The following is a 26,273-nucleotide window of genomic DNA, read 5'->3' as shown; positions in this document are numbered from 1 at the left end:
AGGAAAACGTGTGATAGTCACACAATGGAATACTATTCAGCACTGAAACAAACCATCTACAGCTCACAAATGTCAAGTTGAGCAAAAAAAAATTGTAGCAAAGGCTAGAAACAGTATGATGCCATTTATATAAAGTTCAAAAAATATTTAAAAACCACAAAGAAAAGTGAGGGGAAAATAAACACAAAATATAGGACAGTGGTTACCTCTGGGGCCAGGGAAGAATACACAGGGCACGTGAATGGCAGTGCCAGTATCCCACTTCTTAAGCTGGTAAGTTGGGTACACTTCTGTTTATTATTTTTTACATCAGATATACTTTATGCAGTCTGTGGTATATGTTAAATATTTAGTGGTGTAGAATGGGGAAAAATGCACAATCTAAAAGTTGAGGATTATGTTCTATTCAGTGGACTTACTGAGGGCTTAAGCACAGGATACAGCCTCTCAGATAGCTCTGAGGGACTATTCCAAAGAGGTATGGGAGGAACCAGGATATATAGAAGTTTTTGCAAAAAAAAGACCCAGGTAGTTGAACAGCAAGAGATTACTGCTAATTACAGAAAAACCGGACATCTCAAATTAATGAATTTAGTACTTTTCTGTGTATGGGAAGATACAAGAATCCGGGCTAAATGAAATTATTCTTTTGAGATGCACCTTAACTATCTAGGGCCAGTATCTTATTCTTCTCCATCCTGAATCCCTTCAAAGTGCTGGAGGTGGCTACAGTGGCTGATGACTTGATGGCTGTAACATCCTTTGTTTACTGATAAGGCAGGCGACATTCTTTGTCCTCAGTGGTAAACAAACACAAAAACTTCCTAGTCTGTTAAGGGGAGGGGCGATCCACCTAGATCCCCTGAGGGCCTTCCTCACTCATCTGATCTCCCTTGGGCTGCTTCTCCAACCCAGAAGTTTCCTATCTGTCTAAAGACCTGCCTTCCAAAAGAGGTATGTCACTTTCTCCACCGACCAGCAGTTTTCAACCAGGGGTGCGCAGACCACAGATAGAATCAGTCAGTAATCCAGGTGGGTCATAGGCTGCTGCAGATTCATCTTCCCTCAATTCTGATGTCCCCCTGCAAATGTCATGCAGGCACTACCTGCAGTGTGGTCTTCTGATAATAGCCTTGCACACACGTTTCCCCTCCCTGCCCACCAGCCTTTGGTATGCCACTGCACTAAAACTGCTCGATAAGCATACTGTCAACTAAATGCCTGTAACAAGGTAAATGCCCCTGCACTGGACTGAAGGCGCACACGAGTCCCACAGCCTGCTAGCAAAGCCTCAGGAGCTGTGGAGACAGGCAGGGCATTTGGCAGCTTGTGGATTTTGGAAAGGATCTGAGGGCACCTCTCATTAACAGTTGAGCTACAATTTGAGGTCGAAGTGCTGGCTCAGAACACTGTGCCGTGGCCTCCAAGAATCTTGCAACAGCAGCGGTCTGAGATCATGTTCTACATCTGATTTCCTGCTGGGAATCACTGGTTGTGGCCAGAGAACTGTTATAAGAGCTATGTCTTTCTATCTTTATCTCTCTAACCATTTTAACATAAAACGGAAGATTGTTTTGGAGCCCTTTCAGGGCCACACCTTAGAATTGCTCTGAAAATAAGAGTTCTAAGTGTCTGATTTCTGTTGAGTTCTTAAGGTTTAGCAGATGGTGGCTGTTGATTTAGCTGCTGAGTCATGGGGCTGGGATCTTGGTCTTAAGCAGTCTGAAACACCAGTGTATTGCTGGGGAAATCACAAACTGCTTGCAAAATTCACATAATTCTTTAGGAAACATTTTACAATTTCCTTGTTGCTTTTTTGCTGAATTTAATCCTAAAGTTCTTTCTCCTTAGTCAATGGAAAACAAATACAGTGGACTCAGTAGGCCTTCAGCTTTACCCAAGGCTAGGAATTAAGGAATAAAAGCAGTTTTTGCAGCTGACCAGAAGAAATAATAATTAAAATCAAATATACACTCGAAATCTCTCCATGTAAGGCAACGGGTTAAGTATGGCGATGTACGACATTGTTTTAGCTCGCAGACTTACAGACCAAGAGGAGCGCTAAGAAAATACAAAAACAACTCTATTAGAAAACGAAGCCCTGCCTTGAGTGTGTGTTGCGGGGTCGGGGGGAGATGTGCTGTAGAACTGATCTGAAATGGGTATCAGTTCTTTCTTCATCAGAAGGGGAAAATAACTGCACCCACTCTTGCCTGGTTTTCATTCGTCAGACTACTCTGGAATATTACCTGTTTTGAACTTTGAGAAATTCCCCGAGTCTGTGTGAAATTCCATTCCCAAATCAGTACAAGTATGGTTCACATGTATGGGAAAGGGAGGTATAGAAGCTTACTTTCAAGATCCAACATTAACAAGAGCCGAAGAATGAACTAACCCTGGGCACGCACGTGGAGGAGTGCCTGGCACGTAGGAAGCGCTGTAATTAAGGGAAAGCGAACATCCTTTCGGCTCTTGGCCTAATAACTCCTGTGTGACCAACGCAAGGACAAAGGGACCGGGTCACCTTGGCGGGAGGGCAGCCGGGCGCGCAGGGCGCAGGCGCGGGTGGGCACACGTGGCCGGGCTCGCGACCCCGCGGCCCGGGAGCGGGGTCCGGGCGCGCGGCCGCCAACGTCTCCAGGGCGCCGGGGTCTCCGGCACCGCGCTGAGGGGCGACGGGTGGGGCGGCCGGGAAGGGCGGGCCGCGAAGGTCGTCACCAAGGTCGTGGGCCGGACGTGCGGCGCCGGGGCGACGCGGCGTGCGTGCGGGACTCGGAGTACGTGACGGGGCCCCGAGCCCTCATGCCGGCCGCGCCGCCCCGCCCCTCCCCCGAGGCCCCGGCGCCACAGACTCCGCTCAGCCGCGGGTCCCACCGGCGGGCGGGAGCGAAGGGGGACGGGGGCTCGCCCGCATGCCGACATAGCCTCGGGGGAGTGGGGGCGCCCACCCCGACCCCGCCCCAACTACCCGAGACGTCGCCCCCTCTTCCAGTTCCCGGCGCCCGCAGTCCCACCCCTCCCTCGGAGGCGAGGGCCCGAGTGACGGCACGCTGGGCCAATGGCGAGGCAGCGCGGAGGCGGTGGGCTTGAGGGGCGGGAAGTGGGCGGGGTCCCCTCGAGCTCGGCAGGAAGTCCAGGCCGGCGGAGCGGAGACGAGCTCGCGGGACTTGGAACGTCCGGACATTGCGCGTTAACGCTCGCCCTCGGCGTACGCAGCACCCTCTGCTTCTCTCTCGTGCGGCGACCTCAGGCGGCCGGGTGAGGACTCAAGGAAGGGCTGCCGAGCAAGCGCCCGGGCAGGCGGCGCGTGGGTGCCCCGGGCCCGCGGGCGCTCCTGCCCCTCAGACGGCGTGCCCGGGGGTTCGGCGGGGAAGGGGCGGGTCGGCGCGCGCGAGCGGCCTCCCCGGGCCGGAGTCGCGGCCCGAGGCGGGGGCGCGGCGCCCGGTTTCTCCGGAGGCGAAGGTGCAGCTCAGCCTGTGATTACGAGTTACGGGGCCGCGTCACTGTCCCGGGAGGTTAGAGGTAGAACACGCGGTCACCAGGACAGCAGGCGGTGAGGGTGGAAGGTGTGGCGAGCGCTCCAGGCCTAACCCGCGTGCTCATTAAAGCCAGGCTCTTCCGAGAATGGAGAGAGGGGGCCGGAAAAGGAGAGATGCCCGGGAAGCTGCAGGCCACCCCACCCCCGGCCCCGCGCCCCTGCCTCCCGCTGGTGGCCCTCGGCCTGGCGCCTGAGTGTCCAGCCCGTCGCTGCTCCGGAATGAGCAGGGACTGATCTGCCTTCAGAAGGCACTTGATCTGGAGGGGACTGCAGCAGAGCCGTGGGGTCATTGGAAGCCCTGCAGGCGACCTCGCCCAAGTCGGGCACGAGGCGCTCCCTGCTCCCCGGGCTGGCCACCAACAATCGGCCCCTGATCTGACATAAAAAGGATGTACTTTGAGAAAACTTCCTGCTCGCTGCTTCCCCGGCAATGTGGTCTTCCCCCTGGGCGGTGTGGGCCGCCGGTTGACCTGCTTCCGGGGCACACCTAGGCCCCGGCTGCCCGGTGTGCTCGTGCCGCCCCTGGTCCGGGCTTCAGTCCAGGCAGATTAAAGGCTGTGCAGGCTCCTAGTCAGACCTACCTTCCGCCCTGCCTGTGCTCCCTGCATTTTAATGACTTCGGAGAAAAGTTTTACTACCTAATTTCAAGATAAGTTGAATTTTATTTTCACATCGTGAAATCAGTCGACTGCCTTGTCTTATATCACTAAAATAAAACCAGAAATGAAATCTTACAACTGTATGATGAGGAAATGTAATGAAGATGTGCTTAAAAGTGCATCTAAAAATCTATGAAGTAAATCAGTGGTGGCCTGGGGATGCAGGGGGAGCAGTGACTGGAAATGGCCTCTGGGGACTTTTTTGGGGCGGTCAGTGTTATACGGGTATATGATTTGCCAAAACTCAAAGTTAACTAAAATTTTAAAACTTAAAAGATTTTAAACAAATTTGCCTTTTTTGAGATTAAAAACTAGATACCTTTTTATTGGCTAATGAATAAAACTCCATTGTTACAAAGAAAAAATAAAGCCACAGAAGTGACTTCAGTATCTAATTTTGAAACTTAAAAAGATGCCATATGCTGCTTCAGAACATTCCAGAGAAGATAATGGAGAGGAGCCCATCTAGATAATGGCTTCCAAACACTGATTTGGTTCCTCTCCACTTCAGTCCTACAAGTTGTTCGATTCTGTTGTTCCTTGGAGAGCCTCTGGGAGAAAAAAGCAAGAAAGGGGCTTTCTTTGAGCTCTTGATATTTGTTCTCTGTGGCTGCAGACCACCCCCCTCCCCTTCTTTCTAAAGGTGTTTTCAAAGGAAAGCTCTTCCCTTGGCGTATCCTGTTGCTCAAAGATAGAATCCTTCCTCTAGTTACAGATCACGACATTTCATAATTTTTTTAAATGGGGTGAAATGCCCATTGAAAGCAACACTGACTAGATAATGTTATTTGTGTGCCCTGTCTTGCTAAAGGCCCAAGTACTGTGAGGTTTGAAAGGCTCAGACATTGGCAAAGATCACAGCACATAGACCAAGGAGCTCATTCCTGGCCTCCAGATTCAGAATTTCTAACTGATTATCCAACATCGACCAATTGAGCCTTCTTCTGCTACCTCAGGTTTTACTTGATGAACTGTGTTCCCAACTTTTAATTCACTGTTCCACTACAAACCAGATTTTCCTCCTGGTCAACCCCCCCCCCCCGCCTTTTTTTTTTTTTTTTTAAATCCTAGATGGGTTTGCTTGTGGCCTTCACGTCCCCTTGGTCCTGATTTGGTCCCTTTCCCATGACCCCGCGCCTACCCTCGTTGGTAACTAATGACAGCCAGTTTCAGACTCTCTTTTTCAGACACTCTGCACGCCATCAACGTGTGAATCTTGCCCGCCAGCACGCGCACTGCCGGGCTTTCTTTGCCTGTAGGACAAGACCTGAACTACTAGGGCCTTGCAGAGCTGCCCCTACCTACTTTTTAGGAACAATTCCTAGTGCTCTCCAGCAGGCATTTTCTCCCACTCCAGTCAGCCTTCCTACAGCCAGTTTTTAGTTTATGCAGACTCTTTCTAGTCTAGGGATCCTCAGAAGTGACCCCTTGCATAATGAGTCGAGGCTGCCTTATGGTTTATGGAAAATATGGACTGTGCTTCCCCACAGAAATTCACCATGTCTATCCTCAAGATCCACGCCAGAGAGATCTTCGACTCTCGTGGGAATCCCACTGTTGAGGTTGATCTCTACACCTCAAAAGGTATGGGCCGCCTTTGTTTCTATAGTCCCTAGCACCACACTCCATTTTTTAAAACTTCAAATGACAGAGCCTTCGGCAAGAAAATGTCTGTTGTGGTAGAAGCCCTTCTTTCTGGTCTGCACATGCTGGTAGGCCGTGGTTCCCCACTGGGGGGAGGTTGGGAGGGTTTTAAGGCAAGAGGTCCTTGTCTTGGTGCTTCTTGGTACGTAGAGCAGAACACAGGTTGGCTGCTAGGTCAGTGAGGTGGGGAGGTAATGTGATAACCTTGTCCCTAAAAGGGCCTATCACTAGTTTGGTTCACAGCTTGCTGTGACCAAATAACGTAGATACGGCGTGATAGGATGGATCTTTCTTCCTTGAAAAGGAAAGAGATTAGGGGAGTACAAGGGTATATATAGCGCTCTTATCTCCGTTTCCAGAAATCACTCTTAGAGGATCCGGGACAGTTTTTACTTTGGGGTGTTGGAACATTCCAGAGGCTCATATTTTTACCTGGCTGTAAGTCCCCGTAGGAAGAATTTGCCCACGTGAGAAAAGAATAGAATGGGAACCCTTAAAAACTCCCCCATTTTTCTTTTTTACTTTAACAAACTGTAGTGCTTCCCTAGCCCTGCGTTACCTCCAGCAGTGTCTCTGCTGTTTTCTAAATGGTTGAAGCTGGAAAAGGAACTTCAGGCAGAATCACCCAGTGGTGCTGAGCACAGGCCTGCCAGTCAGAGCTGAGTCATGGTCTGAATCCCAGGCCTGGCTGTGGAACCCTTCCCTTCCTGTCCTCCCTTCCCCCTTGCCCAGAAAACGAAGGCCCCTCGAGTCGAGATTCACTGGGCAGGAGTCTGCCTTTGGTTACTGTCGGGGTGCCCTCAGAACACGATTGCTTCTGGGCACGTGCCTTGTGGCAAATGCCGTGTGTTCTCAGAAGATGGTGAGAATTTCCTTTCAGCTTATGAAACTGGCACACTTAGTCAGAGAGTGGAACTTTCCACTTGGAAATTAATGGACTTTGAACAACGAAAAAAAACCCAGGACACTAGAAGATTGTTGGGAGGGGGAATTTTCTTTGAAACTCTTTAAAATGACTAAAATTAATGTCTTTTGACATTTAAATGAATGGAACTTTCTCTTATGTGTCTTAATCCTTTCAAGAAAAGAAAAAAATAACAGGAAGTCATAAATTTGTTAAGAACCTTTCATCACTTCTTTCTTTCTTAGAATTTATTTTTTAGACCAGTTTTAGGTTCACAGCAAAATTGAGTGGAAGGTACAGAGCATTCCCGTCTACCCCCTGTCCCCACTATCACCGCCACCACCAGAGCGGTACCTTTGTTACATTCGAACCTGCGTTGACACATCATCACCCAAAGTCCATAGTTGACATTAGGGTCACTCTTGCTTTCCTCATTTCTTCACCTGGTCCAGCGCCTGATGGATACAGAGAAAGCCAGGGCCTGTGTCGAGAAGAACGTGTGTCCTGCTGGTCGCACAGTCGGTGCAGTGGCACAGGCATGCAACCAAGTATGACTGCGATACTTGGTTGGGTTTTTCCTCTTAGTTCATTTCCCTTCACATCTCCCGCATACCTCAGATGGGGAAATCCCTAACGGTTTCAAGGAGATTCAAGAGGCTGCCCACACTTCCTGCTCCCCTAACCCTTCTGCCCTGTGTAACCGGATTTCTGCAGTACCTTTCTTGGCACTGTCTGTCCTTCTTCAAGAAGATTTGCCGTTTTTCTGCTCCACAGTCTAGGCTTAACCAGGCAGCTGGTTTCTGTATCTGCAGGATTGTGCAGTGCATGCTTGATTGGGTTCTAGTGTTACTGTGCTTATTCCTTTTCTCTTCCAATCTGTCCTGTTTTCTGGTTTCCTGTTATGCAGAGAACCCCCAAATAGCATTTATTGCTCCCTAAGCTGAGGCAGGTGAGCTGTAGAGATACCTCTTGAGCCAGCGCTTTCAAGGCTGGAAAGCTAGCAGCCTCATCTCACTGGCCTAAGGGAAGCTTGGCCACGGTGCTCTACAGCTGGACTGTCTAAAATAGCCCAGTGTTTTCGTGGGTTACTAGCTGCTAGACAAGCTTAAGTCCCGTAGGTGGCTTGCATTGTATTTTAGGCCGCGCTGCTGGGGGTGGTCCACGGCCCAGCTCCGGGGCCCCAGTGGGGAGCTTTGAGAGGTGTGGACTCAGACCTCCCATTTGTTTTGGAATCTGCACTTTAACCCACAGGTGATATGTGTGCACGTTAAAATCTGAGAAGCTCTGCTCTAGACCTTTTTCTTTAGAGAAATTCATCAGCTATGCTGTAGTGTCTGCAGTGCAGAATCATAAAAACATGAAAGGCAGGAGGAGCAGCCCGTCTGAGTCTTGCCGTCGTTGGGAGGAAGTAACCCTTTCCTAAGGGCAGCTGCCCTCTGTGAGGGAGGAGGGACTTGGGCGAGGGCGGGAGCTGTTTCTTAGTCATTAACTGTTTTTCGCCCTCCTCTCTCCACATCCAGGTCTCTTCAGAGCTGCTGTGCCCAGTGGCGCCTCAACTGGTATCTACGAGGCCCTGGAGCTCCGGGACAACGACAAGACGCGCTACATGGGCAAAGGTAAGCGCTGAGCCCACGCCGGCCCCCGGCAGCCACAGCCTGCCTCCTGCTCCCCGCGGCTTGCGTTTGAGGGTAGCAGGCCTCTGATTCGGCCCAGAGTGTGGGCGCCGCACGTGGAGGAGCTGGGAGAGCTGGCTGATTGGTTCCAGCATCCCTGACCCTGGCACTCAGGGCAGGCGTTTTAACACTTACTTCTACTGCGGTTTGTCTCCAATCTGTGAAGAATTCCTGGTTGGGTCAGAGGATGTGGGAGAAGAAGACAAGTTATCTAGTACTAAGGAGCAGCCTCCCATCCTCCGGGAGGGCTCTGAGGGCCTTCCGGGCCATCAGGCCTCTTCAGGGTCTAGTCGTGGAGGAGAAGAGCTCCCGAAGGCCTGGCTGATGGCTCACCATTGATGGCCTGTCGTTGTCTTTCGGTCTCTCTGGCAGAGCCAGCCTCCGCGGGGCTGTATGCACACGGGCTGGGTACTGTGTCGGCAGTGTTCACCTTTCTGTAGATAGAACCTGTGCGGCCAAACTACAGAAAAGCAGATAGGGCTAGACTGGGCATTCTCAACGGGGACGGGAACTGGTTCTGGAGAGGAAGCAAAAACATATGACGGTTCATGGTTTGTGGCCTTCCGAAGGGCCACACGTGTAGACAGGTGGAGGGCACGTGTGCTGCCAACTCTCCAGGGAGGGCGATGAGGAAAGAGTCCAAAAACGCCGCAGGGGAGGAGGCGAGGGCGAGGTGGGGCTGGGGACGCTGGGCCAGGGTCGCAGCGCCCCACTGGAGGGAGGCAGCTTGTGCAGAGAGCTCTCCCCAGGGGCCTTGCTGGCGGCCCAGGCCTACGTGCCTACAGCAGCAGGGCAGTGCTGTGCTCTGGCTGTAATGAGGACAGATGCACGGTCCCTGGAGCGTTCTCCCTGTCTTCCTGTTTCCTCTCTTTCTCTCACTCAGCCTCCTGCGCAGCCTGTTCTCTTCTCAGTCTTTCTTTTTTCCTTCTCTGCCCATCTCTACTGGTCAGGTGTCTCCAGACCCATTAAGTATATTAACGAGTTCCTGGCACCAGCCCTGTGCACACAGGTAACACATGCATTGGGCGTCCTTTAGTCTCGGCAGCTGGCCTGTCCAGTGCATGGTCTTGCCAACTAACCTCCCTTCAGACATTCTGGATGGTTGCTCTGTGTGCGGCTCTAACCCTTGGGGGTCCTAGGTAAGAGCACTCAGACTGGGCCAGAAAGCCCTCCGATTCCGGGGGGGAGAGGGCGATGGGGATTTGAAGGAGGTCCCATTGAAGGTCTTTGGTGGGCTCTGAATATCTGGGTTAACGTGGTGAGTGGTTCTCTCCAGCAGTGCTGCTCAAGCCTGTCTTTCATTAATGTCGGTAATTTGATTTGATTATTCCTTCCAGGTGTCTCAAAGGCTGTTGAGCACATCAATAAAACTATTGCGCCTGCCCTGGTTAGCAAGGTAGGACCTGCCTCCTGATAACTAATGTATATTAATGCTATCAAAGCGCCTCCCAGGCCAGCCCAGGAGGCTTTCCTGTTCATGGAAGAGCTTATTCTGAGAGCTAAAGAAGCCAGTTGGATTCCCTGTCGTGCATGCGAATAACTTCGCCTTTCCTAACCCACCCTCTGCCTGTCCACGTGTCCATGGCTAACAGCGCATGGAATTGGATCCGAGGGACGGGAGGCTCTTAGAGCCTTGATGTTTCCCCACAGCCATCTTGACCTTCGGGGAGTGAAGATCCAGATTTTAAGAGCAGCTCTGAGGGGCGTTAAATGTAGTATCCGTGGCGACTGACTCATTTTTCATGAACTGTGGAATTATTTACTGTGTTTTTAAACAGCAGAACTCCCGTTATATAAAATCCTACTTGAAACCTCAACGTGTCAAACAGATCAAAGTGGAGCTGCTGTAGCTGAAGTGGGTCTGGGGCTTGGTCTCGTTTATCCTCCCTCCAGCCCCGCTCTCCGTAACTATGGCCCTTTCTCGGGTCCAAACCCAGCCTCGGCCTGTGTGTCCTCCTTGGTATGGCCCCTCTCCCGGCTCCACCCTGTACGCCGGGGGCAAGCGGCTCCTCTGCTGATCCTCTCCCCAGCTTGCCTGCTGTGGCCTGGCCCACGTGGCTGTCTGTAATGGGTCCCCAGGCGGAGGTTTTCAGCACTGCCTTGCCACGCACACCTTCCGGCCCAGCCTCCTGGAGCCCTCCACACACCGCTGTTCTTTGTGCCTCTGCGCCCTCACCTGGCCTGACTGACAGTGAGCAGGGCTTTCCTGGACATTTTTCTTTACTTGGGGGAGACAAACTTCAGTCTAACTCTCGGTGAGGGTTGGCCTCAAGCCATCTGCTGGGGTGGCTTCTAACTTTACCCAAAGATGCCTTGTCACGAAAGCAAAAGATGCCGTATTGTTAACATGGCATGATGGACTTACAGATTCTGGTTTTCTTTCATATTTTAGCTTTTATATAAGAAACGTTATAAGTAACATGCTGGTATCATTCACTTATGGAGTTTTTAAAGTAATGCCGACTTTTATTACATTACTTTGAGCCAGTTTTTAAGACACCAGTTTTATTTATACTCTCACCAAAAATAGTCATTTTCATCAGTCGTCAAACATTTTGCTAAATGATTGTGGACTACGTATAAAACTCGTATCTCCCATCAGATGATGGAGTTTGCTGTCACTGAGGGCAGCCGAGTGACGGCAGAAACTGACTTTGATGGTAAAGAACAATGAATTCTGTTATTTGCTGCCCCAAAAGTCACACTGCTTTGGAGTAATTCCTTCTTTAGCATGAAGCAGACAATTCTGCCTCATGTGTAATGTGACCTCGGACTCCCTCAGTAGACTCCCCTTTATGACATGAAGACCATGCATTGTCGGATCCCTCGTGCTTGGAGAAATGCCTGATGCTCTTAAAGCAAGCGAAGGGCATTGTTCTGTCTCCCCATTTTCTCCTGGCATTCCCCCTTTTTTTGCCTGCCGAACACATGGATAACATAGAATTGATCTGGGCTTTGCACGGTTCCAAGGGTTGATGGCGCTGTGACAGGAGGGCACAGGGCATGCAGGTAGAGGCACCACTCCCTCCCAAGCAGCTTATCCTCCCTCTCCCTGTAGAAACTGAACGTCGTGGAGCAGGAGAAGATCGACAAGCTGATGATAGAGATGGATGGCACAGAAAATAAATGTGAGTGGCCTGAGGTGGGGTCTTTGCCAGGAAGATTGTGACTTCTCCTGAAGACCCTTGAAGTCCTTTGGGGAGAGGTCGTGTCGTCCCTAACGATGAATTACATAACTGTCTGCGGTCCTCCCCTAACTCTAATAAATCACATTTTTAAATATCAGGAGCATAGCTAGCTGACAGCAGCAGGCATGTAGGGTTACTCAGAAGAGGCTTGTGCTTTATATAATCGAGCAATTTGTGGAATTTTCCGGAGTCCCATGGACCAAAGAAAGGGCTTTCTCTTTGGGGGAAAAAGCAGCCTACGTGGAAGGCTATTGCATTTCTGGTGTGAATATGCAAAGGAGATAGAAAGGAAAAGGTTCCGAATACAATCCAGGGTGCACACAGTAGCGCAGGCGGGGAGGCGGGAAGGCTGGTGAGTAAGAAATCCCTTAACATAACCTGTTCTGTTCTAGCCAAGTTTGGTGCGAACGCCATCCTGGGCGTGTCCCTGGCTGTGTGCAAGGCTGGCGCCGTTGAGAAGGGGGTGCCCCTGTACCGCCACATCGCCGACTTGGCTGGCAATGCCGAGGTCATCCTGCCAGTTCCGGTGAGTGGCGAGCGTTCGCTTTCTCATGGGGTCCCAAGACCTCCCGCCGCTTGACCTCATCCACGGGTGACTCTCCAGCACACGGGTAGAGCAGGCTCTGGGGGTCTCGGCTGCAAATAACTCCGCCGCCACCAGCTAAGAGTGACCTTGAGCAGGTGACTCGGCCGCCCTGCACCCATCTCCTTAATTGTCGATGGGAGATGAAAAATGTACCTGCCTTGTCGGGTTGTGTGCACCTGTAGTGGTAGTGACCGCAGTGCGGAGAGACCTGGTGGCTTCAGAGCCGCACGGGCCCCACGTGGGAGCCGTGCACCTGGGCATCGGGGGGCTGCTGAGGGGCGCGACCCCCCCGGGCCTGGAGCTGTACTTGTCTCTCTCCCCACAGGCTTTCAACGTCATCAACGGGGGCTCTCACGCTGGCAACAAGCTGGCCATGCAGGAGTTCATGATCCTCCCCATCGGGGCCGAAAACTTCCGGGAGGCCATGCGCATCGGAGCGGAGGTGTACCACAACCTGAAGAATGTGATCAAGGAGAAATACGGGAAAGACGCCACCAACGTGGGAGACGAAGGCGGGTTTGCTCCCAACATCCTGGAGAACAAAGAAGGTAGAGGCTCCGGAGGAAGCCCCTGGATTTCTGAGCACCGCCCCCAGCATCTGCAAGCCTTCCACACCTGCCCTCAGGGGCGCTGCTCTTCCACCTTTCATTCATTAAGTAGCAAAATGCAAAACCCTGCAGATGTGGGAGCTAGCGCTTCTTTTTAAAAAAAAAAAAAAAATCACGAGAAATTTTCTTATTAATTCGACCTCTGAACGGCCTGATGATTTGCTTAAACTGGGCTGACGGTGGGCTAGGGAGGCGGTTCGTTTTCTTGCTGTCGTCCTTGCTCCCCCAGCAATGGCAAAGGTTTGCAACCTGCTCCATGTTCAAGGATGCTGGCTGCGATGAGGACTGCTGTCAGTAACCGTTTCGGGTCATCTGGCCGCCCTAATGCTGCACAGGCTTTATTTAGCTTTGAATCCTTAGGCACAGGATTAAATGTGAGAGTTGAGTAGAGAATACAGAAGTCTTAGGAAAAGAATTCATGGATGAATTTTTTGTTTTAGAAGAAAAAGTAGGGTTCCAAGCATATTTCATTGCCTTCAAGGATGGCTAGTGAAAGAAAATGTCCATCCTGCTCTTTGGGTCAGTCATACGAAATTGCTGACGTTCGGCTATTTTAACCTATAAAAAGTGGCCCTTCACGCAGTTTGAATCTTGGGGATCTTTGTTGTGGAACGGGGGCCAGTGTCTGTCAGTTTCCCGACCAGCAGCGCTGCTGAGCGAGGCCGACCCTGAGCCTGGGCCGGACAGCAGAGCAGGGGCGGGGGCCTCGCTGTGCGGGCCCCCCGTCCACTGGGCTCCCTCTTGGATCTCAGCCTTGGCTCTATTTAAAGCTAGTTCTGCGGGACAGCTGGTCTCAGCTGGTCACTGTATCTTGGCCGGCACAGCTGTTCTTTGGTGCTAAATTTGGGAGCATTTGTCAGTGAAAAAGCCTCTTAGGGTCCATTTCCAACTTGGCCATGCACTAGTGCCCCTGACCAATGGTTTCTTGCCCCAGCGCAGAAAAGAGTAACTGGAATCTTCGAAACTGGTGCTTGGGGCCAGAGCACCTCTTCCTCTTCCGGTACGGTTCCCATTTGGCAGAGTTAAAGGGGAATTTTGTCTCCATCCTCCTGGTTTCCAGACTCTCACCGCCATCTCTTTCCAGCCCTGGAGCTGCTGAAGAACGCCATCGGGAAGGCCGGCTACACCGATAAGGTCGTCATCGGCATGGACGTGGCTGCCTCTGAGTTCTTCCGGTCGGGCAAGTACGACCTGGACTTCAAGTCCCCTGATGACCCCAGCAGGTACATCACAGCCGACGAGCTGGCCAGCCTGTACAAGTCCTTCATCAGGGACCACCCAGGTGAGTGCTCCCGGGCGGCTGCAGGTGTGCGAGCGGCTGGAGCCTTCACTGGGGTGCTTGGTGCCGCAGAGCGGGCAGCCGGCCAGCCGCGGTGCGGTGTGATCGCCTCCTGAGCAAGCATGGTCCTGGCTCCACTGACAGTGAGGAAAGGAGCCTTGAGAGCCAGGACCACTGGGTGCTCCTAGGCTCTGCGTCACCTGATGCACACGGGAGAGGGGACGCACAGGCACAGAGTGGGTTAGAACTTGCCCAGGGGCACACAGCAAATGGTGGAGCAGGTGTTCAGACTGGGAGGCGTCTCTAAGTCCCTGCGTTTAACGTTAAGTAACTTGGTGGAAGCGGAGCCAGGACCCGAAGCCCGGTCTTCACTCCTCTGGGTCCACAGCTCTGTTTTTACTCTCGGTGGCGCTAAACTCAAACCACCCTGGGCAGCAAGTTTCCCACTTAACAACTGTGGGGTTGCGGGATCGCAGGTGACTGCAGTCCTGGTCCCAGGAGGGGGTTGGGAGGCCAGGTGAGGCGGGAAGGAGGGCGGGAGGGGGCTCTGGGGTGCTGCAGGTCAGCAGCCTGGGAGGCCACGCTGATGGAACATGCTCTGCCCTGCTCTGCTCAGTGGTGTCCATCGAGGACCCCTTCGACCAGGATGACTGGGAAGCTTGGCAGAAGTTCACTGCCAGCGCGGGAATCCAGGTGGTGGGGGACGACCTCACCGTAACCAACCCCAAGCGGATTTCCAAGGCTGTGAGCGAGAAATCGTGCAACTGCCTCCTGCTCAAAGTGAACCAGATCGGCTCCGTGACCGAGTCCCTGCAGGCGTAAGTGCCCTTGCACGGAGGGAGGGGGCCCTCCTGACTGGAACTCCTGGTGGCGTTTAAAGTAAGCTTTGGCCCCTAGGGGATCGGGGTGTTGGGCAGTTGTGTTCTAATCCTGACCACTTGGTGGCCCTACACTCCTGATTCAATATCACACGGAGAACGTTTGTCAGGAGACACACGTCTCTCTCTCCCTTGAGGAGTCTGAACCCAGTTTTTCAAACGTGACTAGAGAGCAGAGAAGGGTCCTCGGGCCCTTCAGAGGAGGGCGAGGGTTACCCTCTTCCCCAGCAGTTGGGAGCTCAGGGCTGCCCCGGGCCCCCCACCGGGAGTGATGGGTCACGGCCTCAGGAGGCCAGAAGGGGCCACAGTGCCCAGACAGTGGACCCATGCCGTCTGGCTGTCCCTGGCTTCTAGGTGCAAGCTGGCCCAGTCTAATGGGTGGGGCGTCATGGTGTCACATCGCTCCGGGGAGACTGAAGACACCTTCATCGCTGACCTGGTGGTGGGACTGTGCACCGGGCAGGTAAAGAGCTCCCTGGGGTGAAGGGTGCTCCCTGCTTCTCTCTCTGACCTCAACTTCCTGAGCACAGACTGGGGGGGCAGGGGGGAGAATGGGGTCCTGGGTGCCCCTTTTATCCCCTCCTTCCTAGGGCCAGGGATCCTCTTTAAGAAATTGCTGGCTCTCTGCCGTGGCACCCTCCCCTTGCCCAAAATGCCCATGAAGATTCAGCGTCCACTGTAAGCAACCGTGGCCTTTCTTTCCTCCTTCCAGATCAAGACTGGTGCACCGTGCCGATCTGAGCGCTTGGCCAAGTACAATCAGATCCTCAGGTAAAGCGGCTGCCTTCGCTGCCTGTGTGGGCTTGCTTGGTCTCCAGGAGGAGCCCCTGGCCCTGTGGGGCTGGTACGAGGGTGGGGCAGGGGCCCTGGCCCGATATGTTAGGTTGGGACGGGTCGGGTGCCTGGCAGCGTTGGCCCAGAGCGGGGCCTGCTCCACACGATGCTGCCATCTTCTGGTGGGAGAGGGAACTGGCTCCCCTTTAGACAACTGATGCTCTTATTTTACACCCTTGTTTTGTGGACAAAGATACCAGAGCTCAGAGAGAGGAAGAAAAATTGCCAAAGGGCAAACAGCAGGGTTTCCACTCTTCAGCGCCTTCTGATGTTCTGGTCCCTCCCCTTTTTTGTCTCAGTGTGTCCTTGGGAAGCACCTATAAACACAGGGAGACCTGCCCTTTTGTTATTTTATTACAGTCTTGAAGGGAAAAGGAACGTCCATTTCATAAGTCCTCCCACATTACCCCGTCTTTGAAACTTTATCCTGGAAAATTTCAAGCCTATAAAAAAATCAGTGAACAGTAGAATGTACTCCCTTCCCCATTATCCGGATACACCAGCTGTCTGTATTCCTCCATGTTTTGTCTCTTTACACCCTTTTTTCATGGAGAATTTTAAAGCAAATTCAGGCATCTTATGATTTCACTTGTATATATTTCTTTCAGATAAGGACTTATTTTTGTTTTTTAACATAACCACTCTACAGTGATGATGCCCACGATTAGTGGTAACATCAGTACCCTTTTTTTTTTTTTTTGATATCAGGATCCAAACAGAGTTCACACTAACGAGTGCCCCCTCCTTATTTCCCTGTGCCATTTGTTGCAGAAACTGGGTTATCCTTTCATTGAAAAAACATTTTTTTAAATATTCTAAGAAACAGTCCTACCATATCTTCTCCTTTGTCCTTCAGAAACACTGGGGGGAAGAGAAGGAAGGCGAAGGGGCAGCCGGTGGACAGCTTGTTGCGTGAATTGGGTGGACGGAGAGAGCCGAATGCTCTTCTATTCCTGGCATCTCCAAGAAGCTCACGTTTAGGGGAATAGTTAGACAGACTGGGCGATGGCTGGGTCCCCAACTTCCTGGCAGGAAATGTGTCTTTGACCACTTCTCTGGGTGGGAAAACTTAACTGCATTGAGGTGTGACTTCTCTCTTTCCCTCCCCGTCTCTCTATCTTTCTGCTTCCTAAGAATTGAAGAGGAGCTGGGCAGCAAGGCCAAGTTTGCCGGCAGGAACTTCAGAAACCCCCTCGCTAAGTAAGCTGTGTGCGGGTGAGCCCTGCGGTCACTCGTCGCCTAATTAGACCTGCTCCTGATGTCACCTGGGCAGCTCGAGGCCCCCGCCAGTGCTCTGAGGGGCCTCTGATAGTTAACTGCCCTCTCCCCTTCCTGTGACGTTCTCACTGCTTCCTTAGACCTGCTGCAGAAGCCGAGCTTGACCATCTGGAACCCTGCTGGAAACCCTAGCTCTCTAATTATATAATTGGCCCAAATCATTGTTTTTCTCACCTCGCTTCCACCAAGTGTCTGGAGCCATGTGTATCTGCATTGTAATCTCCGAGGCGTCCACAGGCAAGATCCCCGGTGGTTTTGTGTGCAAAATAAAAAGGCCTCAGTGACCCATAGGGATGCTCTGTGTGTGTATGAAGTGGTCCGTCAGTCTCTCTGTCCTCGCGTCTTGAGTATTCATGGAGCACCTCTACAAGAGCTGAGGCTTTGTGTCATGACAGAAGGGGAAGAGGAGTTTGTGCGGGATGTTGCGTAAGCCCTGGGGAAGGGCCGGTTTGGGAAGAGGTGAGAGATGGGGCAGCCCGTGCCCTTCCACAGCAGCTCGGGCAGCGCCCGGAGGCCTGACTTGAGGATCAGACATGTTAATTTGGGAGAAAAGACAAATGCAGAGCTCTCGCAGATTACCTCAAGGACAGCAGCTTCTAGGTCACACCATGAGTCCAAACCAGAGGGAAGCCGAGCGTCCTGGGCAGGCTGGGGGGCAGGTTCTCCATCCTTAGGGGAAACGGGTAAAAGAATGGTTAGAGGTAGCTCTGGGGCAGTAGGAGGGCATCCGGAGGGTCTTGGAGAACCCTATTTAGATACATTCAAATTTAATTTGGGTACTTCCCTGATGGTCCCGTGGTTAAGACTCCACACCCCAAATGCAGGGGGCACGGGTTCGATCCCTGGTCGGGGAACTAAAATCCTGCATGCTGCACAGCATGGCCTAAAAAATTGAAAAAAAAAATTTTTTAATTTAATTTCTTTCCTCATTTTCACTAACATGATTTCAAGTCCTCAGAAGCTCCACGTGGCTGATGCCCACTGAGTTGGGTACCACGGGTGTGAAGCATTAGCATTGCAGAAAGCACCATTCTGGAGAAATGACTAAGCACCAGTGAGACATGAAATACTATGGTTGCTCTGAATTGGGTTATAATACCTGGCGAGGCCCCCCAGTGGACATTGTTGTTACTGCTCATCTGTATCAGGGTTTAACCCAAGAAGCAGAACCAGTAGAAGGTACATATATTAAGGGATTTATCACAAGGAATTGGCTCCTGTGATTGTGGCTAAGCTAATCCACAATCTATAGGGCAGCCAGTCAGAAGGGAGGGTGACCAGGACACAGGTGAAATTTCTCTTGGGTCAGCCCTGCTTTTAAGACCTTTCACCTGATTCAGGCCCACCTAGATCATCCAAGATCATTCCTTGTTCAAAGTCAACAGATAAGTGGTTTTAATTATGTCTGCAGAATAGCTTCACGGTAATACCTAGATTAGTATTTGACTAAACAGTAGGACTCGAGTCATGTCACAAAGCCACCACCCCTTTTGAACTTGGCAACCACACACATACGTCTTAAACCATAACTTAATCTCCAAATAATGACAAAACGCTTCTTCACCTAATGTGGTACAGCTCTCCTGTGTACAGCCAAAACCACTCGCCTGTCCCAGCTTTGTACGACTGGTTTCCATCTAAAAACTGACTCTGCAAGGAAGTGAGTCGAGCTCAGCCTGACAGTCTCACTAGAATGTTTGTTCATCCAAACTTTAAAGCAGCAAGTTAGCATTAGTGTCTCTAAACTTGGTTTCATGTCAACATTTCCTGACACTTTTATTTTAAAACAATGGCAGTTAAATGCATTTTTCACTCTTGGGTTAAAGGGCAAGGAGCCCTTTCAGATCTGTTCCACCCGGAAGGAAGGCTGCTGGGGCCTCCCTGGCCCTGGGGACACTGAGCCCCTGGGGAGGATGGTTGACAGCTCTGACCCAGCAGAGACAAGCACGAAGCATGTTCCTGATGCGGATGGGCAGGAGTAGGCCAGGAGGAGTTGCAGACCATTGGCCTCTTCCTGGGGGCCCTGTCTGAAGCAGGACAGGCAACGATAATTCTGAGTTTCCAGAAAGCCACGCTTGGGCTTTAAGATGACCTATGATGTTAAACGTTTCTCTGGATCACAACTGCAGGAACTTAAAGTGTTTTTAAAGTAAACATCTCTGGTAGTAGTCTCTGGACTTGCATTATGTGTTTTCTTTTTAAATTTTAACCTCATAATACAAATACTTTCCCGCAAAATATTTACTTTTCATCTGCGGTTGTCTTCCAACTTTCAGATTCCTGCAACATTAGAACAAAAATCAGCTGAAAAGTTGAAACAGTGTAGTTTGCAAACTTGGCCATACATTGGAATCACCTCGGAAGCCTTTAAGTCTCCCATTGCCCAGACCAAGTAAATCAGAACCTCAGAGTAGAAACCAAAGACTCAGTATTAAAAGTTTCCCAGCTGACTCCAATGTGCAGCTCAGCTTGAGAAGCACTAGAGTACAGGAGATGGATTGCAGGATTGGTGATGACCAGGCAGGCCTAGAATGCCAGGCTTCCCCTGAAAAGAAACCCGCCCGCCCTGGTAATTTTATTTTTGTTGAATGCAGCTGAGGCCGGAAGATGGCGTCCGAAGGCAGTCAGCTCAGGCCACAGAGCTGCGAGCTGTGCTCTTTGCAGGGAGGGAGCCCGGACAGGAGCCTGGCTCTTGACTAAGAATTCTGTGTACAGTCCGCTCTCGCGGCGGTGGAGATCCTGCTCCCCACAGCAGCCCAAGCTCATGCAGTGCAGTGGCTGAGAGCACAGCAGGAGCTGGACCACCTGGGTTTGGATTCTGGCCCTCCCACTGAACAACTGAACAAATATGTACGATGAGGCTAATACTCCAATAGTGCTACCTCATGGCTTATTACAGAGTATTATAAATGGTCACATCAACTTAGGCTCCCACCCAGCATAGAATGAATTAAACCATCAGGTGCTGATACACTTACCTAGGAAGAGGTACAGGGCATAGGGAAAGAGGAGGAAGGTCTTTAGAGCATATAAAGCACCTGTGGCCATGACTGAACAAAAAGGGACAGAGTCTGGAGTGGAAAGTTCACAGCAACCTGGGAGAAGTGTGGGGACCCACTGAACCAACCTCAGTGACGTATAATTAACATTCAGTAACAGGCACCTGTTTTAAGTATACAGTTTAATGTGTTTTCACATATACTCCTGGGTAACCAGCACCACCACCACGACGGACCGTTTCCAACACCCCCAAGAGTTCCTTGAGCCCCTTTCCGGCTAATCCCCACCCCCACCCCCCAAACGCAGGCAACCTAGTGTTGGTTTTTTTTTTAGTTCAAATGAGTTGTCAAAATCTAAAAAACATTCTTTGTATAAAAAGAAATCTTGCCTGGTGGCACAGTGGTTAAGAATCCGCCTGCCAATGCAGGGGACACGGGTTCAAGCCCTGGTCCGGGAAGATCCCACATGCCACGGAGCAACTAAGCCCTTGAGCCACAACTACTGAGCCTGTGCTCTAGAGCCCGCGAGCCACAACTACTGAAGCCCACGTGCCTAGAGCCCATGCTCTGCAACAAGAGAAGCCACCGCAATGAGAAGCCCGCGCACCACAATGAAGAGTGGCCCTTGCTCACCGCAACTAGAGAACGCCCGTGCGCAACTACGAAGACCCAACACAGCTAAAAATAAATACATTTATTTTTTTAAAAAATTCGAAATTCTGCGTTCTAATGGATTGGAAAATTGCCAACACTGGGCCCGCATTCCTAGAAGACAACAGTTGGCCACCATTTTTTTTTAAGCCGTTTTTGTTTTTAAATATTTATTTATTTATTTATTTTTGGCTGCGTCAGGTCTTAGTTGTGGCACGCAGGACCTTTCATTGCGGCGCGAGGGCTTCTCTGTAGTTGTGGCCCTCAGGCTCAGTAGTTGCAGTGAGTGGGCTTAGTTGCCCTGCGGCATGTGGGATCTTAGTTCCCTGACCAGGGATTGAATCTGGGCCCTCGGCAGTGAAAGCCCAGTGTCCTAACCCCTGGACTGCCAGGGATTCTTCTGAAGGCAGCCCCCTGCCTCCTGCTTCCCTTAGTTACATGCCTGCCCAGCCCTCCACGGCTTTTGAATTGGCCACCCCTGGTCCACGGTCTCGTCTGCAGGCCGACATCGTCCCAAATCTTTCCTTTTTGTAAGAACCCTCTATCCCCAAGGGTTCCGGAGTTCAGGTCTGCCAGGGCTCCTCTGCCATTGACAACTCATCTCCCGGTGCCTCCAGGTAGTAACGACTCCCCAGACGCAGCCTTGAACGTGTCAGCTCATCTAGGCCCATAAGTGTGGCCGGCAAGGCACCACCTTCATCCAGTTCTGCTCTAGGGGGAGGCCAGCCCGGCCTTCTTCCTGCCCATCTTGCTGCAAAGTGTGAGGGCTTGGTAATCAGGGCTGCCATCCACAGGGACCAGGAATGATAGCAGACTCATTTGCATATGTGACCTAAGACAGTAATTAAACCCAGGCGCCCCAGGGGTGAGGAGTAAGCACATTAATTCAGGAGCAATTAAAACCCTCCAACATCACTGTCACACAGCCGCCACTTCTGAGACCGGCTGTAACTGATGACAATCACCTTTGGGCCCCCTCTTTTGGCCACCAGACGGCCACCATGACTGCACATTCTTGAGGGGGGCACGCTCGTGCCTAATCGGGGGCAGCTTCCCCAGACGCTCGGTCTTTCTGTAGGGCCCCTGATGCTATTATGGACAAGTTACTGTGAAAGACAATGCCTTAGTCTTTTTCTTTTTCTTTTTTTTGGTGGCAAAATATACATAGCAAAATTTACCATTTTAACCATTGTTAAGTGTACAATTGGCTGGTGTTAAGTACATCCAAAGCTTTCATAACCATCACCACTATCTATTTCCAGAAGTTTTTCATCATCCCAAACAAATTCTACACCCGTTAAGCAATAATTCCCCATTCTCCTCCCCCCACCCTAACTCCTGGTAACTTTTATTCTATTTTCTGTCTCTGGGTGTAAATTTGCCTATTCGAGATATTTTATATAAGGGAATCATACAATAGTCATCTGGCTTATTTCACTTGGTGTAATGTTTTCAAGGTTTATACATGTTGGAGCCTGTGTCAATACTTCATTCCTTTTTATGGCTGAGTAATGTTCCATTTTATAGATATACCACATATATCCATTCATTTGTTGATAGACACTTGGGTGGTTTCTACCTTTTGGTTATTGCCAGTAATGCTTCTATAAACCTGGGTGTACAAATATCTGTTTTAGCCCCTGCTTTCAATTCTTTTTGGTATGTACTTAGCAGTGGAATTGCTGGGTCACATGGTAATTCTATGTTTACCTTTTTGAGGAACTACTAAGCCATTTTCCACTGCAGCTGCACCATTTTACCTTCTCACCAGTAACGTATGAAGGTTCCAATTTCTCCACATTCTTATCAACACTTGTTATTTTCCTTTTTTTTTTTATTATGGCCATCCCAGTAGGTGTTAAGCGATATCTCACTATGGTTTTTTTTTTTTTTTTTTTTTTTTTTATTTATGGCTGTGTTGGGTCTTCGTTTCTGTGCGAGGACTTTCTCTAGTTGCGGCGAGCGGGGGCCACTCTTCATCGCGGTGCGCGGGCCTCTCATTATCGCAGCCTCTCTTGTTGCGGAGCACAGGCTCCAGACGCGCAGGCTCAGTAGTTGTGGCTCACGGGCCCAGTTGCTCCGCGGCATGTGGGATCTTCCCAGACCAGGGCTCGAACCCGTGTCCCCTGCATTGGCAGGCGGACTCTCAACCACTGCGCCACCAGGGAAGCCCCTCACTATGGTTTTGATTTGCATTTCCCTAGTGTCTAATGATGTTGAACATCTTTTCATGTGCTTATTGGCCATTTTTTAATCTTTCCAAGTCACTTGGCCTTTTTTTTTTTTTTTTTGGCCATTTTTTTAATTGGGTGGTCTTGTTCCTGAGTCATAGAGTTCTTTATATTTTTTGGATCCTATTAGATATATGATTTGCAAATATTCTCTCCCATTCTGTAGTTTGTTTTTTCACTTTCTTGTAGTCTCTTTTAAACTTTTTTTTTTTTTGGCCAGGCCACGCAGCTTGCAGGATCTTAGTTCCCAGACCAGGGATTGAACCTGGGCCCTCAGCAGTGAAAGCGCGGAATCCTAACCACTGGACCAGCAGGGAATTCCCACCTTGTAGTGTCTTTTGATACACAAAAGTTTCTAATTTGAAGTCCAAGTTATCTATTTTTCTTTTTGTTGCTTGTGCTTTTGGTGTCATGTTTAAGAAACCATTGTCAAACGCAAGATTATGGGGACTTCCCTGGTGGTCCAGTGGGTAAGACTCCGTGCTCTGAATGCAGGGGGCCCAGGTTCGATCCCTGGTCAGGGAACTAGATCCCGCATGCCACAACTAAGAAGCCCCCATGCCGCAACTAAAAAAAAAAAAAAAAAAAAAAAAGATCCCACATGCTGCAACTAAGACCCAGCTCAGCCTAAATAAATAAATAAATATTTAAAAAACAAATCCAAGGTTATGAAGATTTGCCTCTGTGTTTTCTCCTAAGAGTTTTATAGTTTTAACTCTTGTATTTAGGTTTGTGTTTTTTTTTTTCTTTGGCTGCGTTGGGTCTTCGTTTCTGCGCACAGGCTTTCTCTAGTTGCAGCAAGTGGGGGCTATTCTTTGTTGTGATGCGCGGGCTTCTCATTGCAGTGGCTTCTCTTGTTGTGGAGCACGGGCTCTAGGTGCGCAGACTTCAGTAGTTGTGGCTCACGGGCTCTAGAGTTGCAGTGCACAGGCTCTAGAACACAGGCTCAGTAGTTGTGGCACACGGGCTTAGCTGCTCTGCGGCATGTGGGATCTTCCCGGACCAGGGCTTGAACCCATGTCCCCTGAGTTGGCAGGCGGATTCTTAACCACTGCGCCACCAGGGAAGTCCCTGTACTTAGGTTTCTAATCCATTTTCAGTTAATTTTTATATATGGCATAAGGTAAGGGTCCAACTTCATTCTTTTGCATGTGCCATTTGTTGAAGAGACTGTCTTTTCCCCACTGAGTAGTCTTGGCACTCTTACTGAAAATCAGTTCGCTATATATACGGGTTTATTTCTGGGTTCTCTATTCTATTGGTCTGTATGCCTGTCCTTATGCCACGCCACACTGTTGCAATCACTTTCGCTTTATAGGACATGACCTGGCCTTTTACGTACCTGGCCCTTCATCTCCTCCTCACCAAACACTCTGAAGTAGGCATTATAATCATTCTTACTGGGTAAAGTCAGGCCTAAAAGGTTAGGGTGACTTACCCTCTGTCACAAAATTGGTGGATGTATTATCCTTTGCAAGGTGACATTGCAAGTGCTCCCAGGTTGACAGACATACAATAACAGTGAATTCTTGTATCTTGACCTTAAAAACAACCTCCATAGTCAGGTGATGTCTAGCCAGGCCTTCAGCAACGAGGATCCCAAAGCCAGGATCTTCCAAGAGGAAGAAAGTGACCCTGAGCATCTTTGATCAAGGTGAGGACAAGAAGGTCCTTCCCCCCAAAGGCCACAGATCCCCTCCTGGAGAAGGCTGCTTACAAACTCCCTTTGCCCAAAGGGCTGAAGCTGCCCTCTTTGCACCCCAGCTAAATTTTTCCTTAAAAGAAGGAGACGCTGGGCTTCCCTGGTGGCGCAGTGGTTAAGAATCCGCCTGCCAATGCAGGGGACACGGGTTCGTGCCCTGGTCCAGGAAGATCCCACATGCCGCGGAGCGGCTAGGCCGTGATCCACAACTACTGAGCCTGCGCGTCTGGAGCCTGTGCTCCGCAGCGGGAGAGGCCGCGACAGTGAGAGGCCCGCGCACCGCGATGAAGAGTGGCCCCCGCTTGCCGCAACTGGAGAAAGCCCTCGCCCAGAAACGAAGACCCAACACAGCCAAAAATAAATAAATAAATTTATTTTTTTTTAAAAAAAGAAGGAGACCCCGGAGCTCTTTGGGTTTGCTTTCTCTGGTCACGATTCTGGGCAGGTCTTGCAAGGAAGTTTCCCTCTGACCTGCTCTACCGTCTGGGCGTGTCTGTTTGTTCGTGAGTTCCCTGCCTATCAGGATGCTGGGACTTTGAGAAACACTTTCAAGACGAGGGGGGTGCTGCCATCTCCCCCAAAATGCACATACACACACACACCTGCCCCTGCTGACCCTCAACCCCCTACCCCGCTGAATTTTTCTTCAAAGCATATGACATCACTTAAAATATCCGGCATCTGCTTTTTGGTCTTCCTTCATTAGAATGTAAACTCCACGAGACTTTATCTTGCAGGGACTTTTAGTTTTGCTGACTGCAGTGTGCCTGAGGCCGAGAATAGTGCCTGACACATAGCAGGTGCCTCAGGCGTGCACGAGTGCGTGGACCAGACCCGCGGTCCACACAGGCCTCACCAGCTGCCGTGCGTGAGGAATGTAACCACCTCTGCCGAGGGGACCTTTGAGCTCAGAAGCTTGGGTGCTTAAGATGAAAAGGAAACGAAGACTTTTTTTAATTACAGAGATTAAAAAAAAAAAAAAGTTAGTGGTTGAAGTCCACGAGCATGGTCTCAGAAGCAATCAGCTGCAGGAGAGGGAAAACCTGGAGAATGGGGTCAGCCGGGAATCAGACGTTTTCAAAAGGCGAGATCATGAGGAAGGCAGCGCCTGGGACCTGAGAGTACCTGAGTTCCTGGATCCCGCAGGCTGGGGCTTCCCTGAGCTGTGAGGCAAGAAATGTCAGCCTGGGGCTGCTGGGCCCCTCAGCGAGCAGTGATGTTTTCAAGGTTCATCTGGGTCGTGGCTTGTATCAGTGTGTCACTTGTTTTTATATTCCATTGTACAGATATACCACCATTGCCTAATCCAAGATCTCAAAGGTTTACACCTGTGTTTCCTTCTAAGCGTTTAATAGTTTTAGCTCTTGTATTTGGGTCTCTGATCCACTTGAGTTAATTTTTGTGTAAGGTGTTGCATGTGAATATTTACCTATTCATCAGTGGATGGATATTTGGGTTGTTTCCACGTTTTGGCTATTATAAACAATGCTGCTGTGTACATTCATGTACAAGCTTTTGTGTGGACATATGTCTTCCATTTTCCTGGGTACATACCTACTAGTGGAATTGTTGGGTCATATGGTAACTCTATGTTTAACTTTTTGAGTAACTGCCAAAGTGT

General features: G+C 50.5%; 1 protein-coding gene and 1 non-coding gene across 3 annotated transcripts; both read left to right on the top strand.

Annotated features, from left to right (window-relative positions):
* The first annotated feature begins 3,100 nt into the window (after positions 1-3,100).
* Positions 3,101-17,359, top strand: ENO1 (enolase 1). Of its 2 annotated transcripts, none has more exons than XM_007170035.2 (12): positions 3,101-3,258; positions 5,688-5,781; positions 8,266-8,361; positions 9,756-9,814; positions 11,477-11,546; positions 11,999-12,132; positions 12,518-12,740; positions 13,885-14,082; positions 14,696-14,897; positions 15,312-15,420; positions 15,670-15,728; positions 16,926-17,359. In XM_007170035.2, exons 2-12 carry the CDS (start codon positions 5,697-5,699, stop codon positions 16,993-16,995), a joined length of 1,305 nt encoding a protein of 434 aa, XP_007170097.1. In that variant the 5' UTR covers positions 3,101-3,258; positions 5,688-5,696; the 3' UTR covers positions 16,996-17,359. The 2 variants fall into 2 exon arrangements, with proteins under 2 accessions (XP_007170097.1, XP_007170096.1); XM_007170034.2 differs by lacking the exon at positions 9,756-9,814 and adding an exon at positions 9,369-9,427.
* Positions 17,360-23,402: 6,043 nt separating this feature from the next.
* On the top strand, positions 23,403-23,475 carry TRNAQ-CUG (transfer RNA glutamine (anticodon CUG)). Its single transcript has one exon. It is a non-coding gene; the product is annotated as a tRNA-Gln (tRNA).
* The last annotated feature ends 2,798 nt before the right edge of the window (positions 23,476-26,273 follow it).

The sequence above is a fragment of the Balaenoptera acutorostrata genome, chromosome 1, assembly GCF_949987535.1.
Source record: "Balaenoptera acutorostrata chromosome 1, mBalAcu1.1, whole genome shotgun sequence".
In the NCBI taxonomy this organism is placed as follows: domain Eukaryota; kingdom Metazoa; phylum Chordata; class Mammalia; order Artiodactyla; family Balaenopteridae; genus Balaenoptera; species Balaenoptera acutorostrata.
The sequence above is the reverse complement of the archived record's forward strand: the minus strand, read 5'-3'. Positions and strand labels throughout refer to the sequence as shown.